Source organism: Protomyctophum bolini (genome assembly GCF_963924005.1).
Source record: "Protomyctophum bolini genome assembly, chromosome: 8".
Lineage (NCBI taxonomy): Eukaryota > Metazoa > Chordata > Actinopteri > Myctophiformes > Myctophidae > Protomyctophum > Protomyctophum bolini.
In genome coordinates, this window is record NC_137869.1 from 30,169,948 (window position 1) to 30,191,848 (window position 21,901).

General features: G+C 40.8%; 4 protein-coding genes across 5 annotated transcripts; 2 read left to right on the forward strand and 2 right to left on the reverse strand.

Moving 5' to 3' along the window:
• The first annotated feature begins 6,889 nt into the window (after nt 1-6,889).
• Nucleotides 6,890-10,209, forward strand: tmem221 (transmembrane protein 221). The gene is made up of 3 exons (XM_080769404.1): nt 6,890-7,288; nt 7,927-8,012; nt 8,769-10,209. Exons 1-3 carry the CDS (start codon nt 6,981-6,983, stop codon nt 9,323-9,325), a joined length of 951 nt encoding a protein of 316 aa, XP_080625530.1. The 5' UTR covers nt 6,890-6,980; the 3' UTR covers nt 9,326-10,209.
• borcs8 (BLOC-1 related complex subunit 8) lies at nt 8,132-12,523 on the reverse strand. The gene is made up of 6 exons (XM_080769403.1): nt 12,352-12,523; nt 11,917-12,029; nt 10,890-10,954; nt 10,693-10,800; nt 10,223-10,313; nt 8,132-8,470 (listed from the first exon to the last, which is right to left on the reverse strand). The coding sequence occupies exons 1-5, from the start codon at nt 12,386-12,388 to the stop codon at nt 10,244-10,246; spliced, it is 393 nt and encodes a 130-aa protein (XP_080625529.1). The 5' UTR covers nt 12,389-12,523; the 3' UTR covers nt 8,132-8,470; nt 10,223-10,243.
• Nucleotides 12,524-12,774: 251 nt separating this feature from the next.
• Nucleotides 12,775-16,134, forward strand: rfxank (regulatory factor X-associated ankyrin-containing protein). Its single transcript, XM_080771232.1, has 8 exons — nt 12,775-12,968; nt 13,208-13,333; nt 14,316-14,381; nt 14,493-14,590; nt 14,733-14,858; nt 15,007-15,073; nt 15,163-15,243; nt 16,015-16,134. Exons 1-8 carry the CDS (start codon nt 12,878-12,880, stop codon nt 16,065-16,067), a joined length of 708 nt encoding a protein of 235 aa, XP_080627358.1. The 5' UTR covers nt 12,775-12,877; the 3' UTR covers nt 16,068-16,134.
• Nucleotides 16,135-16,654: 520 nt separating this feature from the next.
• nr2c2ap (nuclear receptor 2C2-associated protein) lies at nt 16,655-18,289 on the reverse strand. Of its 2 annotated transcripts, none has more exons than XM_080770084.1 (5): nt 18,221-18,289; nt 17,881-17,971; nt 17,338-17,443; nt 17,162-17,230; nt 16,655-16,792 (listed from the first exon to the last, which is right to left on the reverse strand). In XM_080770084.1, exons 1-5 carry the CDS (start codon nt 18,256-18,258, stop codon nt 16,671-16,673), a joined length of 426 nt encoding a protein of 141 aa, XP_080626210.1. In that variant the 5' UTR covers nt 18,259-18,289; the 3' UTR covers nt 16,655-16,670. The 2 variants fall into 2 exon arrangements, with proteins under 2 accessions (XP_080626210.1, XP_080626209.1); XM_080770083.1 differs by having other exon boundaries at nt 16,655-16,791; nt 17,128-17,230.
• Nucleotides 18,290-21,901: the final 3,612 nt, after the last annotated feature.

Genomic DNA, 21,901 nt, shown 5'->3' on the forward strand with positions numbered 1-21,901 from the left:
TCCATTGGGGTCCTTCATATTCAATTCATCATTCATGTTTCATTAGCCCTGAAACTAGGCCTACAGCCTCTGATATGCTCTAAAGCAGATAGGGAATTAATTACATTTTAATTAATTCTCCTCTGCTAGCTTTTAGAGCAATAAATCCCATACTAAATGAGGCTGTATTGTACAGGATACAGCATTTCCTCTTTATGAGAATATCCATATTTAGGCCTACCACTTGACGTGTGACGTTATATAATTTCGAAGTTGATGGCACTAAAGGTCAAATGATGCAACTCAAAAGTATAGCCTTAACAATAGGCTACTAACTACCGGTAACCAGCCTAGGCTATACTATTTGTCCTGTTTTCCTTTTTTCAGTTGAGGAATTGTTTTAGTTTTGTTCCAATTCAGTTTTGGTGTTGGGTTAGTATTTTGGGTAAGTTATCTTCGGTGATACATAGCCTATTGTTGATGCATATGATGATGAGATGAGAATGCTATACTATATATTGTTTTGATGCTTTTGTATGTTCTTGTGTGTTCTGTGCTGGTTGTCTTTGCTATGTGTAATTTCCTCTGCGAATGCTGTCACTTTCCCTCTTACCTTATTCCTCAGGTCCTTCCTCATTGTCTCTCAATGCAGAGGAAGAACACTAGTTCTACTGTTTGGGTGGGCAGGGGTTCTCAACATTTTTGTCTGGGGACCCAGTACAAACTGACCGCTACAATAACCTTAATAATATAGAGACAATAGGCCTACATCATAAATAAATACTGAAACCAGATTATTCCAGATATAATCATTAAGGAAAGTGTATGCATGTACTAACTAGCCTATATGTAAACTCTTAATTTCCATTTTCCAGCCATTCAGTTTAAAAATTTAATAAATCTGGGAACCCCCCAAAATAATTTGCCATCCCCCCGAGGGGTCGCGACCCCCATGTTGAGAACCCCTGCTATAGGGCATAGCAGTGGGGGTCATTTTGTGGTGCCACAACAGAAACGCCATTCATTTTCCCATAGACATTTCCAAAAATATTTAGTCATGTATAGACCATATATAGGCCTACAACATTTGATTCTGTGAAATGAATTATATACTAGAATACCCTTTGTTCTGTGGTTTTATTTTTTTTAATTATTTTCACAGAATCAAAGGTTTTAATGGTCATGAATTACCAGGATCCTGGAATCCTTGTTCCAGGCTTAAAATAATGAATATGAATATTTTCGGAAACATCTATGGGAAATACGAATGGAGTTTCGAATCATGGAAAATGCCTGTGTTTTCCTCGTTTAGTGTCTGCTCTGTGTGTGTGTACTCTCTCTCTCTCTGTGTGTGTGTGTGTGTGTGTGTGTGTGTACTCTCTCTCTCTCTCTGTGTGTGTGTGTGTGTGTGTGTGTGTGTGTGTGTGTGTGTGTGTGTGTGTGTGTGTGTGTGTGTGTGTGTGTGTGTGTGTGTGTGTGTGTGTGTGTGTGTGTGTGTGTGCGCGCGCGTGTGTGGGCGTAGGCTTGGCAAGTTGGCTCCAGTTACCACTTGGCTCACCTGCTCCCAGTTCCCTCATTCTTACCACTCCACGCACCTGCCTGCCATCAGCTCATCACCTCCAGAGAGTCCAGACTGCTTCTATGATCTCCGCATTGCCAGATCATTGAACAATAGTAGACGCTTGTAAACTATTTGTAGTTCCCTGTGAATGTCAGTATTCCTATTGATTTCATTTTTGCATGTTGGATTTTTGCCTGTACTGATTGTATAGCCTACTCTTCTCCTCCACCTCAGATCTGTGCACCTGCCTGCTGCCTGCCTGTCTTTCCACTTGGCTGCCTGTTGCTCTGCTTCGCCTGCCTTCCACCTTTCCCTCCCTCCTTCCACCTTTCCCTCCTTCCACTTTTCCCTCCTTTCACCTTTCCCTCCTTCCACTTTTCCCTCCTTTCACCTTTCCCTCCGCATTCCATACCCTTGAACTTTAAGAACTTTGTCTGTGTCTACAAGTTCTTGGTATTGTGACAGGAGTATTTAGTTAAATATTTATTTTTCATGTGTGTATGTCAGAGAGGCAGTGAGGGAGTGAAAGTGGAGTCAGAGAGACAGAGGCAGACAGAACAAAAGAGAGAGAGAGAGAGAGAGAGAGAGAGAGAGAGAGAGAGAGGTGAACATATTTAGTGTGTTGGATTAAGGAAGTGTCAGGTTCCGGGGATATGCACACTCAAGTATTTTGCAGACTTTGGGTTATACGCTGCATTTGTAATGCTGAACATCCCTAAACAAAGTAGTAGCAACCATTAGCACCATTCAGGTGATTGAATAATTGAGGCAGGTCGACTCCCAGCGAATGCTTCGTGGTCCCCTTCGTAGTGCTCCATTGCACTTTGCTTCATTTATCAGTAGGTAAACAACACACTAACTGCTGTGAGCAGCCAGAGCTAATATACTCTGGGGGACCCCATGGCTATGCATGCGCACGTACGTGGCCACACACATGCATGTGCAATTGCGCATATGATAATAATCAGCATTGTTTTTTTGTTATGATATATTTTTTTATCCCACGATTTTGTAACCCATTTTTCACCTGAGCGCTACTCTCCCTGTGCCAACCTGAGGTCATAGTAAGTAAGTAAGCCTTGGTTATGGCAGGAGCCTATCTCCTGTTTTGTTTCTGTAGTGTAAATAAGGCAGCTTGATGTACAAGTACACCCCCTGGACATGATGCTAGTATGTCACAGGGTCTTGCCCCCGATCCAACCCTTGATGCCGATCGAGTGCCAAGCAGGGAGGCACTGACTGAGTCCCATTTTTCACAGCCTTGGTATGACCCTGACCTCCTAGTCCCAGGGTGGACACTGGACAGTCTAACCACAAGGCAGATGAACTGAGCTCATGCTAGCTTCAATGCATGATGAGTGGCCACTCCTCATGCCACTCCTTATCTCCTGACAGGGGGTAGTTTCCCCGGTAGGACGTAGCACGTGGAAGGAACACACTATTACAACCAGTTCCTGCATGTTTTTTGTGAGGGTACCTACCCTAGGGGACACGGGGAGAACATGAAAACCCCATGGGCGGATTGGGCTGATGGAGGAGAGAACACACCTCCAGCGTCCCCAGCAGAAATCGAACTCAGGACCTTCTAGCTGTGAGGCGACAGCACTACCAACAACACCCCCATGGTTCTATGCCTCCACCAATCTGTATACATCGGTGTCTATCCACTGTATCCAGACTCATAGCCTAGTCATTTTCTTGCAACCAAAGGTCGCAGTTAACTATGGAATCGTACATTTCTCAAACCTCATAGATCTCCATATATGAAGCTGACCTGTTCTGACATTCCATATGTTGATCCTAACCCATCCATCCTTCCTCTTCGATGTCTCCCTTTTGACTGATACCTGTCCATTAATAACTAAAGTTATTAGTGCAGCCGTGCCTGGCAGCAGGCCAGAAAATTAAGATCTTACCCCCCATGCCAAAGCACCAGCGCTCGCCCAGCAGTCTGCTGTCACCCAGGCAGATGCGTGCACGAGACCTTGCCCTCAGACGTCTTACTGGTATGTAGAGAATGAAGAGTTTGAAGGAATTTAATTAACATGTTTTGTGACATAATTTCCCTTGACCCTTTGACCACCTTGGTTTCAGTCACATTATCCTTGAAGCCAAATGTCATGAAATTCCCTGTGTTGCCTTTTTGACAGACTCTTGAGAGCTATTGCGTGGTGCGTCACAAGAAAAGTAATGCATTTGGGTTCAAACACAACTCAGTCATAACACAGAGTACAAAAACGATTTATCATGACATGAGCATTGGTGAGGAGTCTTAGGGACTAAATATATGAATATAGGCTTTTATTTATTTATATGTTTATTTAACAGGGACAATACAAAATAAAAGTTCAACATTTTAAAATGTGCTTAACATATTAGCGTTCGCACCTCTGGCCTGACTTCAAACAATGTGTTTGATTTGCACCTTTGTGTTTTCACAGATAAGTCAATAATTAACAATTTTTTTTGATAAAAAGAAAATCTACAGACAATAGCCATAATGAGGCAAATGTTACTGTACAGCAGATGCCTTGACGACTGAGTTTGACACAAAGGTGATTTTAATACACAGTATTGAATATAGTCAAGCAGCCGCCAAAATGACATTATATGAAACTCTTCTACTGTACTTGTGTGAGTTGGCTAAGGGAAGGTCTGCTGTCAGCTTAGCCTTAATAGATATATTTAGAGGTAAGGGCTCAATCACTTACATGAGCTGCATTAGTCTTGACTATTTGGGGATGTGATACAATGCATGCAGTGCTCCTAAAATATTGTAGGGACACACGTTATTAATGTAACAATCAGACCCTGCTCTCTCTTTGTCACAATCACATCACATACGCACGCACGTATGCATGCATGCGCGAGCGCACTCACACACGCATGCACACACACACACACACACACACACACACACACACACACACACACACACACACACACACACACACACACACACACACACACACACACAAACACGCACACACACGCACGCACGCACGCACGCACGCATGCACACACACACACACACACACACACACACACACACACACACACACACACACACACACACACACACACAGAGAATATGCACCTTGCTTGGAGAGTTTACTTTTCATAATTTGTCTTTTTTTCCTCTCTTTTCCCTGAAAGCTCTCACTTCTGCTTTTGACTAGATCAGCTCCGGCCTTACAGAAGCATGTGGTAAGTCTGCACTCGCATGCAGAAATAGCCATCATGGTCAGTGGCTCAGTGCTGTGCATGTGTGAACAATTCTTCACATGGTGTACCTTTTATAGTTACATTCTTATCCATCTCAATAGAATGAAGCTACGTCTCAACCTTCATTTTTACAGTCTATGGTCTCAACCCTCCAACTGACTGTCCACTATCTTACCACACACACACACACACACACACACACACACACACACACACACACACACACACACACACACACACACACACACTGCACTATAAAATATCTTAATTTTCTGGCCTGTTGAGAACTCTAGTTTTCGCCGGGTGCCGGGCGTGGCTGCACTAATAACTTTGGGCAGGCCCGTCTAGAGTTAAAATGGACAGGTATCAGTGAAAAGGGAGAGATTGAGGAGGAAGGATGGTTGGGGAAGGATCAACATGTGGAATGTCAGAACAGTTCAGCTCCATATATGGAGATCTAACTTCTAACTACATTTTAACTATGTTATATTAATCGAAAACACCCGTCCTTTTTTCTGGGGACTGAAGTTGTCCTTCAAATACGTGAGGGGGGCGTGGTTTTTTTAATTACTGTTTTCATTTATTTTTAAATATTGTTTTTATTCTTTAGTCTCCTCCGTCACGCAGTGTGGTCAGCTGCCTCCTCCTCATTCTTTTCCAAAACAATATTTAAAAATCACACCCGTGTGAAGTGAGTGGTGCAACACCATGTGGGGGTCCCCGGAAGTTCCAGACCCACGAACGCGTTTGAAGTTACAATGGATTTGTATAGGGAGGGGCAGCTAAAATGGATATCAAATATCTAAATACTGAATCGAGCGACTTAAACTGTCTGGGGTGTTCACATAAGCCTTAGTAGACTATGAAATGACCAAAAGTTTTTTTTAAAGTGTAATATCCCTTATAATGTGTCATGGTGTGGTGTGGTGTTATGGCCGGTGCCTATGCGTAGTTGCATATACACATCATCTAACCACATTAGGCCTACTACTAATTAGGATTAGCCTATTCAAGTATCAAGTAGACAGTTTTAACAGGAATATTCTAATAATAAATTATAATACATTTTATTTGTTTAATATGCACTTTATATTTGAAGCCAAATCACAAAAGTGCTCAAAGAGAAAAAGAAGAGACTATAGGTCCTCAAAGCCAACCCGAGAGAAAACAGGCCAGGCTTCACCTGGCAAAAATAATTAAAATGATAACAGTAAAATCAGAATGTTATAAAGTTGATTCTGTGCCCAACATTGTGAAAGTAGTCTACTAGGCCTATATATAGGCTACTGTAAAAGTAAATGTGTGTTGTTTCCAAGGCAACTAGTGAAAAGTTAATTAGATTCAGAGTTGATACTTGAGCTGGCCTATAGAGTTAAGAATGAAAGGGCTAGGCTGTGCAGTGGAATGACAACTCCAAGGTTGGCTAAACTCCTCAAAATGTGAGCTGTCAGGCTCATTTATATACACTTGCTCCCCTCTATTGTCCAATTGAACAGAAACAATAATTCTGTATTTCAGTTGAGTGACATTGTAGTTCATTGTACTGTCTATATTGGTGTATAAATGCTTATGTAAACATTGTCAAACATATCAATGTGTAAATATAGGCTAATCCGCAGATTATCTGTTGGATGTGGATTCATTTAACCGATCATCATATACATGTCAGACAGTCATATGTTTCTTTTCACTTCAGTCAATTTTTCCTACGCAAGAGTAAAGCTAATAATAACACTCATAGGCAACACATTTCGACAATTTTCTTTTGGAAAGAAAAATGTGTGAAATTCAATTTTAATAATTATAGACTAATTAGAATAAAAACATGGCACACTATATGCCTAATAATACCGATTTAATTTAGTTTGTTTTGTTGAGGCAGTGAATGGACTCAGCTTCGTATTGTTGCCGAGAATCCAAGTGAAAAGTCCATTGTTGTGAAGTTTGTAATCTGGGGATTTAAAGCACATCACATGCTCAGGCAGAACGGTGCGTGCACACTCCACAACAGGCAAACAACAGCCAAATCCATAATCGGGAAAACTTTTCCTCTGCGGCACCAAGTATTAAACATTCTGGAGTGGCGACTGCAATGCTTACGACATTTATGGATTGGACGAGTAAATGTTTTAAGACTGGCGCTGCTGCTGCCTGCGAATAGCGGAGAACGATTCACGTCGGAATAAGTTTTTTCTTTTCTTCCAAAGGACACTTGATGCGGCCTAAAATGACATACACCTACAGCCAGCGTTCACTGATGGTTTTAACTTTATTGGGGATTTTATCCGCCATAATGTCCGTTTTGTCGGTCATTCTTATATTCCAGCTTCAGTCACAACAGACGCCGGTGAAGGAATCTCCCCACTCCACCATCGTGCCAACTCATGTTTTGGCAGTTCTCTTGCCAGTTTCGACCGTTCTTTCTGCTCTATCCCTTACACTCAACTTGAGCTCCGTTGTCGTATGCCTCATCCACAGCTATTTGACTACAGAGATATGCAGAGGAGAACAAGACACAGAAAGGTATTCACCCATAATGGTTCAGATTAAACGTGGTTACGTGGTATGTTGCGATTTGCAATAACTTGTGATAGTGTCATCATTGTGACTCAGATAGCCTACATGTTACATTGGCAGATTTGGCACTATGTAGCAGGCCAATTATTAAACATAATAAATAGGCTAGCCTACATTTTAATTGAGAATATATATCATGGAGAAATAAATAATACGTTTAATAATGTGTCGGTCAGGGTGTAGAAGCTCAACCCCCACCTCTGAAGTCCCTATGAATCCCGTCTAAACAATGACATTGTCCTCATTATGCACCCAAAGCACGGCCCCTGGCTGTCCCTTTCCCACGTTGGTAGGGAGCCACCAGCAAGGCTTATATACAACCTTTATGGGGGGACATTCCATGGCTGTCTAAAGAACAACAAAATATATTAAAAGGTATTTTATTTTAACACAACGTTAAAGGCAGACATTGAGTCAGAAAATGATCATTCAAAAATGTTACAAAAGACTAAAATAAATAGGATGAATGCAATTCAGTGATACACTGGTTGTACACTGCTATGCATGAATACATTTAAAAACGTTTATAGGGTTTGCTTCATTTATACAGAAGTTATAAGCACTCATTACATTTTTCTCCACAGAGCAGACTGGTTTCTTCTGGACAGCAGAGCTGTACGGCATGTGGCTATAGGGTTATTCTGCTTGGGAGTTTCAGTGTACTTGGCAGGTAAGAAAGAAAATAATAATAATATTCTTACTTTTTTTTCTCTTTTTGTGCCACCAACCATATGTCTGCAGACCATAAGTCTGCACAGTGCACACTACAGTAAAATCCTGTGTTAATTTAACTCTTGAGAATGTCAAAAATGACCCACACATTTGGAGCCCATGCATAAAAGCAGCTTACAAATTTGAGAGTGTAATGTTTAGATTAGATGTAAAACCCATGGCCTTGCCATGGCTCTTTATTCCACTGGGTGGCTGGGTGAATGTGTGTGGGGGCGATGACACTGAGGGCAGCTGTTCCATTGAGATGGAAGACCTCTTAACCCCACTTGTAGCTTTCAGCGGGAACAGAGCATGAATCTGCAGTAATACCACCTTCATCAACATAAGTCACATCACATCCCAGAGCTGGGCTTGTCGCCGCCATCCTTCAGCATGCTTGGGTCCATGGTCCTTCTCCTGCAGATTTGAAAAGACGATGAGTCAGCTTACACAAGCAGTCAGGCAAAACCGCCTCTTTGTTCAAAAACTAGGTTCTTTACAATTAATAAAAATAATGTATCGGTTGACTATATGCAATGCAACTTGGCTGATGTTGCATAGAGCTGGGAGATCCAACTAAAAACAAAAGTGTTCCAATAAAGTTTAAAATGTTCATGCGTTGTAAAGTAGCCTCCTGGGTATATATATAATATTTTTTAAACATTGGTTGTAAATAGCCTTTCTCTTTGTTTCTGCATCCTTTTTCTCCCTTCAGCAATGTCCATTTATATGCTCCTGATGTTTGAAGTGGAAACAGGCATCGCCAGTGCATGTGTCCTCTCCTCTGGCATTCTGACACTTCTGATTGTTATAATCCACTCTCTGGTCAAAGCGTCACGTGCAACCAGGCTCTACGACAGCGAGCGGCCAGACACCCTGTACCGGAATGAGCACGGAAGCAGCAATACACCCGTCCCCCGGCCCTGTGAGCTCAAAGTTGGTGTGGACAAACCCCGGATACCTCGCGGCCAGTCTCAGCTCCTGCACCAGTTCTCCTACCCGCCATGTGCCACTGCTAAACAGCAGGAGCAGCAGCAGCACCACCACCACCATCAACAACAGTACTCCCCTCCTGGAGGGACGCAGGGTCCTGCTAGCGATAAGGATGGCTATAGCAGTGGTGGTAGTTGTACTCGGATGCACAGGACCCTGTCTACAGAGTCTGGCTTACTGCAGGCCCAGACTGAACCCTGGAATGGGGTCAATAAAGAGATGAGAAGTGTGCTGGCGCGGAAGTCTGGGGTTTCCACAAAAGACTCTACTCTTGTGTGACCTGGAAGGAGCTGAGGGGCCGTTTAAAGGCACTGCCGGCTACTGTAAACAGAAGGAGACAGCTGAGGGGCCATTCACAGTACTGGATACTAGGGACAGGAGAAACTTGAAATATGTGTGGACTCACTGGACTGCTAGTCATAATCTCAATACAGACCTAAATACAAGTGACAAATACAATACAAAGATTGACAATACAAAGATTTGAAAGTGAAAATGTTGTTTTCCATGACCGACAACATGCTTTGTAAATGCTGTTATGTCAACTGAGAATTTTACACCTTTTGTCTGGATCTGGTAGCAGTAAAACCGTAGAGAGATTTGAAAAGCGTTTACAGAATAATGTAATGTTGAGGTGATTGATCAAAAGAATGAAAAACTAACTACAGTATATTATATCAACTACATTTAGGCAGTTTTCATAGGCAATATAATATAAAAATGTTGAGCACAAAATATAAGGTGTAGTGATGAACTTTTAAGCATTTAAAAGTAAGTATTCATCTATTAATCAAATTGGTATAAGGTATCACTGATTAGTAACTGTAAAATGCTTTATTTTAAGGTACCGGTATATGGTAAAAGGTGGCTTGTGAAATATACTTCCAAATATTAGTACACTACAGTATGTTTAATTCAATGTTATTATACATTATCAAGGTTATTATGAACACATTATTAATACAAAGTATTACCAGTAATAACAGACTCTACAGATTCTAGGGAATGTAACTGCACTTCTACATCATTAAAACAATTATGCCAACAAATGACTAGATTCACTTAAAAGGGCACTCAAGTGCATGCATGTTTTGCTCATTTCCAAGTGACCGAATGGGAGCATGTTCTAAGTATAGATTTGAGTGTGATTGTGTCATAGCTGGAGGAACTACTAACCTTGTACACAGCCCCCGGGGGTCATGAGGAAGTGGATGGGGGATGTGAAGCAGGGGCAGGGGGACCAGGAGAGGGTGCCACATCATGTAAGCTGCATGCATGTGCCAGTGAGGAAATCAAATTAAAGGAAGACACAACGACAAAAATAAAATAAAATAAAATAATGCAAAAACTATAAGGAACAGACATAGTTAGTGATGAAAAACTGCAAGCAATGCAGGGATAATTTAACTGTCATGGCTAATGGTTCTCCAGTCCAAAACGAGAAGGAATCAAGTGAATGCATTTGTTTTTCTCTATGGTGCAAGAAATGAGAACAAACATGATTAAACACAAACTATATTTGAGTGGTTTTCTCTCCAAGTAGCCTAAGTCTTCAAATGTGCATTTAGGATGAAGCAGGAAGCAAATACAGGCACTGAGGTTTGACACTTGGGCCTCATTGAAACAAGATCTCTGCTGCCTCCTACCTGCGTCCTTGAGAGTTGCCGATTTGCTCCCTTATGCTGATGGCTTGACGGAGGAGGCCGTCTATGCTTTTGAAATACAAGGTGCTGTTTGTCATGCTCTTCACGGCACTAGACACAAACAGATGAACAGTCAAAGTTGAGGTTGTAGGGTAGCTAATAAAAATCCTGAAATGTGGGAATTTAGCCATATTTCTTACCTGCATGCATACTCTACTGAGTAGATGGCTCCTTGGCTCTGTTCCTCCCAGCTCTGCATGTCTGTCTGTGGAAGAAAGCCAATATGAAAACTTAAAACTTTGCAGATACTGCTGTCTGTTGAACTCATTAACACAATGAGTGACACCTGCTGGACGAAAGTGGTATGGCACTTGGGTGCCGGTGATTTCTGGCCAATCAAATCATTGCTATGGGGTACACACAAACACACAAGGCTGGGCATAGCGCCCCTCAATAATAATAATGGTTTTCATTGTTTGTTGAGGAAAGAGGGAGAGAGAAGGGGAGAGACATGCAGCAAAGGTCATCATGAACGGGACTCAAACACGCAAAGCGCTGTCAGGCCATAGCCTGGCTAATAAGCCAGAATCAAATCACACTGTCGTGCGCCGGCAGGCTGATTCGGTCTGGCTTATTAGCCTATGTTGCATGTGCCTGGACCACTAGGCCAGCGGTCGCCCAGATGTCATTGTTTTTTTACGTTTATCATGTTCTGTTCATGTACTGTGAAATGCCTGTATAATAACAACTGGTCATGACATCTGTGTGTGATGCATGTGCATGAATGGATGCACAAACAAATGGATGCACAAACTAACATGTTCCTGGTTTGGGGGCTGAAAGTAAGAGTAGCTCTCATGTGGAAACAATGTTTCAGTGGTTGTTCCATTCATGCTCATTCTTTCAATGTATTTGCCCAGATAAACCTAGTGTTGTGCACCCTTCTTAACCCCAAAGTGCCCACTAGTGCCCAGAATGTTTTGGTGCCCACCTCTCCTGTTACCGTTTGGTAGAACACATGTCACTAGCTGACTACTACTGCCTGAAGTTCAAAAGAGCAATATCTCATGGGAAAGCAAAGATATAGCCTGTGCTTTCTCCTGCGAAGACAGTCCTGAAGACCCAGCGTTCAAATTGCAATCCTGTGTAGACATATTAACAGAAGGATTTTTGCACTGCGTAACTTTGAGTTATTTCCCATAACACGATGCTGTGCGTTTTAATTACCTTATGTTGCACAAGTTCTGGCAACGACCTCCTGACGTGTTCTTGCAGCCGATATAGGGCCACAGATGGTTCATTAGCCAGCACGTACATACTCTCCGTGAACTTGTCCGTCACTGTAGATCAGCGTTGTATACGTTTACAAATACAATGTATGAATAACAACAGTGAGTGATGACAAAACTGACACTTCTTTGAAATGGAAAACACTGCAGATGCATGGTTGCCGACTGCAGTACCGCGAAGGACCACAATGGAAACAAGGCAAGGCTTTTTGTGTTATAAGTGTTCGCGACTACGTTACCGCATTATACAATGCAATCGCATTGTATAATCGTACGTCGTACCACAAACTGTTAATATAGTATTAAATCAATCAATCAATCACATTAAGGGACACGACCTACAATCTGAAAACTAATATCGTAACTACCTTACCTCGTTTAACTTTCAACTGCATCTCCTGGTCTTCCATAATGCATGGATGCAATAAATCAAACCGCAGTTCGAGAGAAAATTATTATATATAATCAGCAAACACAAATTACACAATGGATTTTGGTCAGCTCAGCTGACAGCTCCTTCCGTAGTTTTGTTGTCATACAGCACATATAACATTCCGGAATGAAACGTGGATCTGAAAACAATAGTTCCTATACGTGATTGTTCTTTTAATAATCACAATGCGATTTGGGTGAAATGTAACATTAGCTCAAAATGGTCTGGTTGGAAATGAAGTCGTTCATAGAGTGCAAATTAACAGTTTAATACATATATTTGTTTTAATTTATATGGATATTTAATTGCTACCACAATGAAACGTGTTTTTTCACAATTTACTTTCAGTTTTGACATCAGGAAGTTAGAGCAGGTCGATGCTGCATTCACACGAGTTATAACTAAATCAAGTAAATTGACATACATTTAATGCCTGGATTATTTTTCAATTTCCTCTGCAGTGATCATGGACTGCGTGAGCGATACAAAGTGTCGAGATGTCCCCAGTAATGAATTACAAGACAAAAGTCTTCTCGATACCAGCGAGAACACTGAAGGTATTTGTAGGCCTACCAATAATATCATTATCATGTCATGGAAATGTGTCACTTATAGTTTATTATTATTATTATTATTATTATTATTATTATTATTATTATTATTATTATTATTATTATTATTATTATTATTATTATTATTATTATTATTATGAATAATGTATTTCTCTCACTTTGTCAGTAGGTTTTTACTAAACCGTTAAATACTCTAACGTAAATTAATATTTCATTGTTAAAAGATATGTTTGTACTGGAGCTTGAGGTTACACCTCCCGAGACTCTGGTTGTGGATGAAGACATTTTATACAGTCTCACCAACAGGCAGCGTGGGAACGAGAATACTCTACGCCCAGCAACATTAGACTGTGAGTAATATAGTGGCTGAAGCATGAAAATATTATATATTTCAACAAATGTGTAGCCTATAGCATACTCTAATTATGGATGTTAATTGAACTCATATTAACATATAACACTAGACTAGTATAGTACTGTGTAAATGTGTGTATACAAATATGGGTATAAAATAATGCAATCCGTCTCTGTACCAGCACACCAAGTTACCAACACATTTTGACAGAGCAGGATATTATGTATCATCTAGTCTAGTTGTATTGGTACAGTAGACGAGATCTCAGTTTCACTACTCATGCAATCAATCTGTATGATTGTGTTAATACAATATAATTAGGTTGGCAACCATTGGCTGCCTACTTTCCCATTGATACATTTACTAGAACTTGCAGGGTCTAAATTATTTTGATATTGATTGATTGATGTTTATTGACAATGTTTACATGTACAGGAAAAAGCACATAGTTATACATCACCACCAAAAGGATAAATGCAAGAAAGCCAACGGCTTATTTCCATTGCAGTCCTTTAGTTAAAAATGAAACACAACAACGAGGAGTGTATGAGTGAGTGTGTCCATGTGAGTGTTTTAGGAATGTGTTATTATTAATAATATTTTTATAATTTTTCTTCTCGTATGAGTGCGTATGTGTGCGTGTGCCTATATGTATGTGTACACAAGCGACAATGGGTACATGACACACATCAGGGGGATATGCAATAATAAGAGGATACAGCATTCAATGTTCTTGCCATTTACTCTTCCGATGCTGTGTCAGGAAGGACAGTTACTGGTTGGCAATTATATAGTACAGTATTTCTCCTTGAATCCCGGGCATGACATGGAAGTTATGGATTGTAGCTTTAAATTAACCTTCCCAAATTTCCTATGTCAAAGGGAGTTACTTGCCAAGAATACATCTATTCTTTTTGGCAAGCAATGCTGTAGCAACACAGTGTAAATTAGGCTTTATTCTTACTTGTTATCCCAAGCTCTATCCATACACCAGCTAGCAGCTCAGGGAGAGATCTCACAGGTCATTGGACACCTGAATAAAGGTGAGATACTTGGTGATATCTTCTGGGCAATATTACACAATACAAATTATTTACCCTGATCTGCAGTATCATGTGTTTTATAAATTGAACGAGCTATGTTTTATTGTTTAGACAGTTCATTACTAAATAAACAGGATGAACGGGGCTTCACTCCCCTTATGTGGGCAGCGGCTTTTGGAGAGAAAGCAGTGGTTGATTTACTTTTGGAGGTGAGTAATAAAAGATTGTCCTTTTGTGTGGTAATGCGACCAGGAATTGCAAGGCGTTGCATTGGCATGGTTGACCTTAAAACTGTTTTGTTGCATTGGTGTGGTACTGTGGTTTGGGCTTTGTTTGTTTGTGTTGTGTTAGAGGGCAGACCCCAAGATTATTGCCTTGGAACGAGAGAGTGCCCTAACCCTGGCTAGCTCTGGAGGTTTTGTTGATATTGTCGAGTCTCTACTTGGACATGGAATAGATATAAACAACTACGACTGGGTATGTTTACGACAGTCTCTAAGCGCCCCCTCCCAACACACACACACACACACACACCATAATTTGTGAGACTACATTTTGACATCGAAGAGTATGTGCCTCTTTTGCAATGTTTTTGTATGAAATATATAATATTCAACTTTTTCAGAATGGCGGTACTCCTCTCCTATATGCTGTACGAGGCAACCATGTCAGATGTGTGGAGGCACTTTTAGGTAGCATACTGTAGTATATATTAGAATTGTATTTCAAGTGATTGCTTCAATTATTCACTAATGGTCATCATTACTATACTGTATCTCAGCCAAAGGTGCAGATTTGACCATTGAGTCTGACTCTGGGTACAGTCCACTGGCCCTAGCTGGTGCTCTTGGACACAAAAAGAGTATGTACATTATTTTACAAACTAAAAAGTATGTTCTGTATTAGAAGTTACAGTGTAACAATGGCCTTGGCCTTGTGGTTAAGAGTGTCAGAGACTGGGAGGTCAGGGTTCAATCCCCGGCTGGGTCATACCAAAGACTCTAAAAATGGAATGCCTCCCTCTCTGCTTGGCACTCAGCATCAAGGGTTGGATTGGGGGTAAGTCCCTGCGACATACTAGCGTCATGTCCAGGGGGTGTACTTGTACATCAAGCTGCCTCACGCTATAGAAACAGGAGATAGGCTCCTGCACTAACCTCTCCTTGTCCAATAGGCACATTAGCAGCAAAGCGACAGGTCAAGCTGTCCTTCTCACCCATTGAGATGCATGTTAAATATAAATAATGGATCATTTCAGAAGCAAAACCCTCAAAATGTCTTCCAAATCTAGTCAACCAGACCTGCAGTATAGGCTATGCACTGGGCAATTGTGCATGACATTATTTAAATAAACTAGAACAACAGGAGTTTTCTTGTTGCATGGCAAGACTACGGTCATTAGTATTATTGCCATCACCTGGGTGGGTCAGTCATGTAACTTTCCCGACGTTAATCAATGTAAATGTTAAAAAACACAGCTATGCAAAATAACATTGACAGCTATGAGGTGGCGAAAGCTTGACCTGCATAGCAACAGTTGCTAAACTACTTGGATTGGCATTGGACAATCGCTTTTTGGAGTGGGATTTAGCAAGGGGCTAATTGTACTGTATTGTTTTTATTTTTCTTTCAGTTCGGAAACTGTTGGAAGACCATATTCTGAAACTCTACAGGTCACATAAATGACACTAGACAATCCAGTCATAGCAGCAACAGCAGCCAAGTTGAAACACAACGTACCAAATAAATTGAAAAGACGGTTTCAATAAATTGGTTATAGCACGTCTAGTCGTCTACATACCAAGTGCTGAGAGAAGATTGATCATCAACATGTTATGAAGTTCAATTTGATATAAGGATGCTTTTATTTATGAATTTGATTGTTTATATCAGATGATTTCTTTATGTAAACAAGTTGCAAATTAATTTGACTAAATGGATTGTAAACAAAACATGTCTGAATAACATAATACAATATACTATTTTTATACTGTGGTCAACTGAAGTGGCACATTAACGGCAAGGCAAAAATAATAAAACTATAATAATAAAATCATCAGTATGACAAATATGCAATAAAATATAAGATTCAATGTCAATGTCCTTGCATTTGCCAGTTGTTTGAGTGATGGGTAAAGGCCAGGTGGCCAACACCCAACACCAAAACCCTCTACACCAAAAAAGGCCATTAGTTCCGTTCACAAAAGTTCATATAAGGTGATGTCTTGTTTCCTGAGTGCCATGGCATCATTCGATGTTCCTGTTGAGTCTGTGGCCCTGCCTCTCATGTCACGAAGATCTCTCCCCAAGGACATCCAAGGAATAAACAATAACTCTCCCAAAAAAGTCGGCACTGTTCTCAAACACTATTTTTAGTTTTTGTGCTGCAGGGCCCTCCTGTATGGGAAAGCTGTGGGTGGGTAGTTAAGAACAAGACGCTTGTCAGTGAAGTGAGATGTGCCCAGGAAAATATTGTTTGATACTTAAACATGAAAGGAACTACTATTCATATAGTGTAATATACAGTATGATGTGTCCATATAGGCATGAAAAGGAACTACTATTCATAGTGGAATATACAGTATGTGTCATGTCCAATTCAGCTATAATTTATATCTTTTTGCCCATTATTAACAAATGGCTGGCACCGTTTCTCAAATAAGAATGGCCTTAATCTGAATGTAAAGATAAAGATGAGATATATTTTACATAATTGTTTATTTCTTATAAACACACACACACTCACTCTTTTTTAATCACATCCATCATAATAAAGGATATTTGAAGTGAGTTGTCATCCTCTGGATAAAGATGACTGATCAACATAAAGTCTCCATCCTTTTTGCACCCTGAGGAAAATATTAGTAGAAATGAATGCTTTAGAATATAGTTCATAAGACAATTACAAAAACAACTTAATGTTATAAGGACAGTGGGGTTTGGACATGGACAGTACCTTCCAGTTTGCATGTTTTCCCAGAGAAGCCTCCTTGGAACTGAATTTTTAGCTCTGATACCTTGACAGGCTGTGGGAACTCCATAATAATCCATTGGGCGTCACCCTGTCAAGAACATATAAAAGCTCACAATTGGAATGTGTTAAGTTGACAATTTCCTCACTTAAATTAAGTTAACTCTAGAGCAGTTTCTCAGTCTCCAGTACCCACTTTCTGAATCCAAACACCCCCTGGACAAAAACACTTTGATTATAAAATACTGACATCAAAAGTGTATGTATGGTATGGTTCAAACTAAAACATCAGCAGACGGCAGGCAAGTATATATTTCTATTCAGTAATATTGTGCTAGTCAAGATGTGTACTTGATTTTAGTTTGAAGTTTTACAGAGCACTGAGCAGCACGTTCACACAACACAAATGTGTTTGTTTTATCATTAAACATTCACGTGACGTAACATCTCTCAAGTAGGCTACCTCTGCAGTCTGCATATAACCCCATTTGAGAAAAACCGCCGACGTATCAGGAGGCTATCTTTTACCTGGTCTGAGTTCCAGCATGTTTCTTCATTGTGGTCGAACATGTACTTCTTCCCAAACTGCTTCACGTCTCTGTTTAGCACTGAACTCACCCTTGAGATAAATACGAAGTGTTAACTGTTATTGTGCATTTACACACTTAACTTCACTTTACACTCTACTCCACATGTACTGTACACAGTACACAATTCATTGTTGAAATGAATTATCGCCATCCATGCAGTGCGGGCTACATGCTGACTATAGCTCTGGTCCAGGTGACCGATAGAACTATAGCCGGTCTTTCCCTGCAGTTATTGATGAATCAATCGAAATGATTGATCTGTTATTATTACTATTTACCTGCTCTGCGTTTCACTGCAGATCAATGAAGAAGCCATGTTGGAGTTTAGGACATGTGTCGTAGAAGCAGTTCACTTTACGACAGTAACGGCTACAGGCTGGAGTTGGGCAACGCTGTTACCGAAGTCTCCACTAGGTGGCAATCACGTTCTTTCACAGAGCAACGGTGGGGTCTGAGAGGAGGAGGAGGAGGAGGACGGCGGCGGCGGCAGGGCGCCAACCTTCAGTGTCATACATTCCAGGTAAAACTCTAAACGAAATACTGTGAGTTTAAAACATTTAGTACCGTTCAAATCATTTTGTCGGTCCAATAAAATACAAGCTATCAGTGTCGAGACTCGAGGCCTATCGAGGCTCTTTCTTCATTTGGACCGGTGACGCAGGTGCACTGCAGGTCATTACTTAGAGACTGCAGTTATCTAGAATGGAATTAATTAGACTATATAGGAGATGAGTTGATGCGCTGGACCACACAAAAGGTGAATTGATCCGTTAACCAGCTGGCAACCTTTGAACAACACCATTAACGTTAATGGTGGAGAAAAAAAGGTACATAAGGTCTGCTTTGAAGATGATTCAAAACCCAAGAAAGCCTATTAGCTTGTTAATGCTATCACATAATGTCAATTTTAAAGACTGCACCGCCACCAACCAATGTCTGCTTTGTTGTTGTTGTTGTGCGTGTGTGTGTCGTGTGTGCGTGTGTTGTGTATGTGGCACATGCATGGTTCTATACAGATGGTGAGACCCCCTGCAAAGGTTTGGTCATGGTTCCCCCTGTCTGCAGAAAATCAATAGGTCTAAATTACAAAACCTGATGAAACCGAGGCTCCGTGAAAATTGCCCAAGGGGGTTTACTTTGTGGAGGCCAAATGGAGCAATGGTTTGGAACAATGGGGAACCTCCTTCCCATTCACCTTCACTGTGACTTTGTCTTTGTCAGGTAGGCTATTTACATTTTGTTTCTTCTGGTTCATATAGTATTCAAGACAGACGGTTACAGACAGTTGTCTCAGTGTGTCAGTTAAATTGTACATTTTTATGTAGGCTAGGGCCTATATATTGCCTGCCAATAAGACAAGAAAATGTGAGTCCATTGGGGAGCAGCAGAACTCAAGGACGTGGGATTAGCTGTGGATTTGTGAGTAAGAGAGATGTGACACCCCCCCCCACCCCAGTTCAATCTGATAATGATTATTATGAGTGGATTGTATTTCATCACAGAAATCAGCAAAAAAGTGAGGAAGAGATAAGCACTGATAAAGCAGCTGATTGATATATTTTATGACTGCTGATACAGTATGCCCCACAAGCTTATTTTCACACATGGCAGTGCTGTTGTATTTAAACATAATTAAAAGTGGACATTTCAGAGTTGCATCCACCATGTTGTTTCATACTGAAGAATACTCGGGGGAAAAAATGCGGTGAGGCAGCTTTCTGCTTCTACGGGCCAACAGCCTAGAATAAACTCCTGACAGGTACCCTATGTAGATGTCTTTAAAGCACAGCTCAAAACCCACCTCTTCACTCTTGCTTTTAGTTGAGCTTCTAAAACCTCTCTCATTGTTCTGCCTGATTTGCTGCCGATTTTATAATATTTGCTATTGTTTTACTGGGGCTCATCCCTATGTTCCCCAGGTTCTATGTTCCCCACTCACCCGGCCCCCCAAAAAAGGTTCTATGTTCCCCGCTCAACCAAAAAGAGGTTCTATGTTCCCCACTCAAAAAAGGTTCTATGTTCCCCACATAACTATAAGAAAAGGTTCTATAAAAGGTTCTATGTTCCCCACTTAACCATGGAGGCTGTGGACAGTTCAGAAGTTAAGTTAACATGTTATTATGGAAAAAAGCCTGACATGATGTCACTAGAAGGCCCGGCCCGACCCTAAAACGTCGAGTCGGGCCTGCTCGGATTGGTGCAGAATTTGAGAACTCTACAGAGAGTAAAAGTGAAACGCCAGTCAGCAAATAAATACACAAACAGACAGAACAGAACTATTATTTTATTATTATAAACAAATTCAATGTATATAATTATATTTTTTTTACATGGAGCCAGAGGCCCGGTACGGCCCTACTGATTAGCAAACATTTTAGGCCCGGCCCAGCCCTAAAACGTCTGGTCGTGTTCGGGCAGAGTTTGAGAACTCTACCCCATATATGAATGAATATAGCCGAGAACACAATGAGTCTATTTTGAAAATTGACAGAAAGAAAACAGGCATTTCAAATTTGCATTTCAAAAGTTGTATTCTGATTAAATACTTTGGGGCATGTAAAAGAGGCTACCGGCTCAGTGGCCTTGTGGTTAGAGTGTCTGCCCTGAGACTGGGAGGTCGGGGTTCAATTCCCGGCCAGGTCATACCAAAGATTATAAAAATGCCTCCCTGCTTGACACTCAGCATCAAGGGTTGGATTGGGGCTAAGTCCCTGCGACATACTAGCGCTATGTCCAGGGGGTGTACTTGTACATCAAGCTGCCTCATGCTACAGAAACAGGAGATAGGCTCCTGCCCTATGGGCCCCATGGCACTTATGTAAAAGAGGGTGACATTTATTGAAATCATATCATCCATGTAAATGCAGTTAATGGCAAACACTATCCGCAAAACATACACTCTCCACATGCCTTCGGCCTGGTGGAGACTATTAATGGACTCAGTGTTGAAAACCACTGCTCTAGTCTAGTCTATACCACCAAGATGGCCACCAGGGTGCCCTTAGGTCGCCCAAAGGGCAGGTTTCTGATAGCAATTCATCCCCATTATGTTCCGTTATGTGTGTTTAGAGATTATATTAATTGAAATTAATATTAATTGAAATTCAAAATTAATATTTCCTGCATTTTTGGGTGAGTGGGGAACATAGAACCTTTTTTTAGAGGAAAATGGGTAACATAGAACCTTTATAGCTAAACGGGGAACATAGAACCTGGGGAACATAGAACCTGGGCCTGGGAACATAGGTACGCTGTGCTCCCGTTTTACTGTCTTAATGTTACTCTGTTTTTGCTTATTTTAATTGCTAATATTAATTATCTCTTTATTTTATTAAGTTTTTTCTTGTTTTTCTCTTTTCTGCCCCGTAAAGCACTTTGCGCTGCAGTTTTATGTCATGAAAGGTGATATATAAATAAAGTTTATTTATATAGTCCTCTGGACAGAATCTTGCCAGTACTCCAATGTTTTGAACAAACTTGCAGCTCGAAAGAACGGATGTATCTTTACCAGATAGCCTAGTGTATCCCTATTTCGTACACCATAATAATGCAACGCCAATAATGACCAATGGCTCCTCGATCGAAGCTTGCATCGAATAACAATCACCCATCACTAGAGTTAGATTTTTATTGCATTCTATTTATGTGACTATTTATTTACCCTGTCATTTGGTGACCAAGGTACATGCCATTTACTCCGATCTTGCACTTAATTTAGCAGACACTAAGAGTGTCTGCTAAATGCCTAAATTGTGAACTGATAGAGAGAGCCAGATAGATCACATAGGCTTGCAAAGCCAAAGATAGGGACACAGGGAAGACAATTTAGCAAGTTAGGCACTTAGACACTTATCCAGATGGACAATAGTGCAAATGTGGAGTAAGCATGCAGTATGAAACCTATAGTCAACTTACAACAGGGTAGTCACTGCTCACTGAGTAATTCATGAGAAATGCTA

What these genes read in the sequence shown, in the direction of transcription:
- tmem221 (XM_080769404.1), top strand. Translation starts at nt 6,981, where the DNA reads ATGCGGCCTAAAATGACATACACCTACAGCCAGCGTTCACTGATGGTT. An exon ending in GGAGAACAAGACACAGAAAG is followed by an intron (nt 7,289 to 7,926) that starts GTATTCACCCAT and finishes TTTTCTCCACAG; the next exon opens with AGCAGACTGGTTTCTTCTGG. An exon ending in AGTTTCAGTGTACTTGGCAG is followed by an intron (nt 8,013 to 8,768) that starts GTAAGAAAGAAA and finishes TTCTCCCTTCAG; the next exon opens with CAATGTCCATTTATATGCTC.
- borcs8 (XM_080769403.1), bottom strand. Translation starts at nt 12,388, where the DNA reads ATGGAAGACCAGGAGATGCAGTTGAAAGTTAAACGAG. An exon ending in GCAGTTGAAAGTTAAACGAG is followed by an intron (nt 12,030 to 12,351) that starts GTAAGGTAGTTA and finishes GCTGATCTACAG; the next exon opens with TGACGGACAAGTTCACGGAG. An exon ending in TCAGTAGAGTATGCATGCAG is followed by an intron (nt 10,801 to 10,889) that starts GTAAGAAATATG and finishes GTTTGTGTCTAG; the next exon opens with TGCCGTGAAGAGCATGACAA.
- rfxank (XM_080771232.1), top strand. Translation starts at nt 12,878, where the DNA reads ATGGACTGCGTGAGCGATACAAAGTGTCGAGATGTCCCCAGTAATGAA. An exon ending in CATTGGACACCTGAATAAAG is followed by an intron (nt 14,382 to 14,492) that starts GTGAGATACTTG and finishes TTTATTGTTTAG; the next exon opens with ACAGTTCATTACTAAATAAA. An exon ending in TGGTTGATTTACTTTTGGAG is followed by an intron (nt 14,591 to 14,732) that starts GTGAGTAATAAA and finishes GTGTTGTGTTAG; the next exon opens with AGGGCAGACCCCAAGATTAT.
- nr2c2ap (XM_080770083.1), bottom strand. Translation starts at nt 18,258, where the DNA reads ATGGCTTCTTCATTGATCTGCAGTGAAACGCAGAGCAG. An exon ending in TGCAGTGAAACGCAGAGCAG is followed by an intron (nt 17,972 to 18,220) that starts GTAAATAGTAAT and finishes ATTTATCTCAAG; the next exon opens with GGTGAGTTCAGTGCTAAACA. An exon ending in ATGGATGTGATTAAAAAAGA is followed by an intron (nt 16,792 to 17,127) that starts GTGAGTGTGTGT and finishes ACCCACCCACAG; the next exon opens with CTTTCCCATACAGGAGGGCC.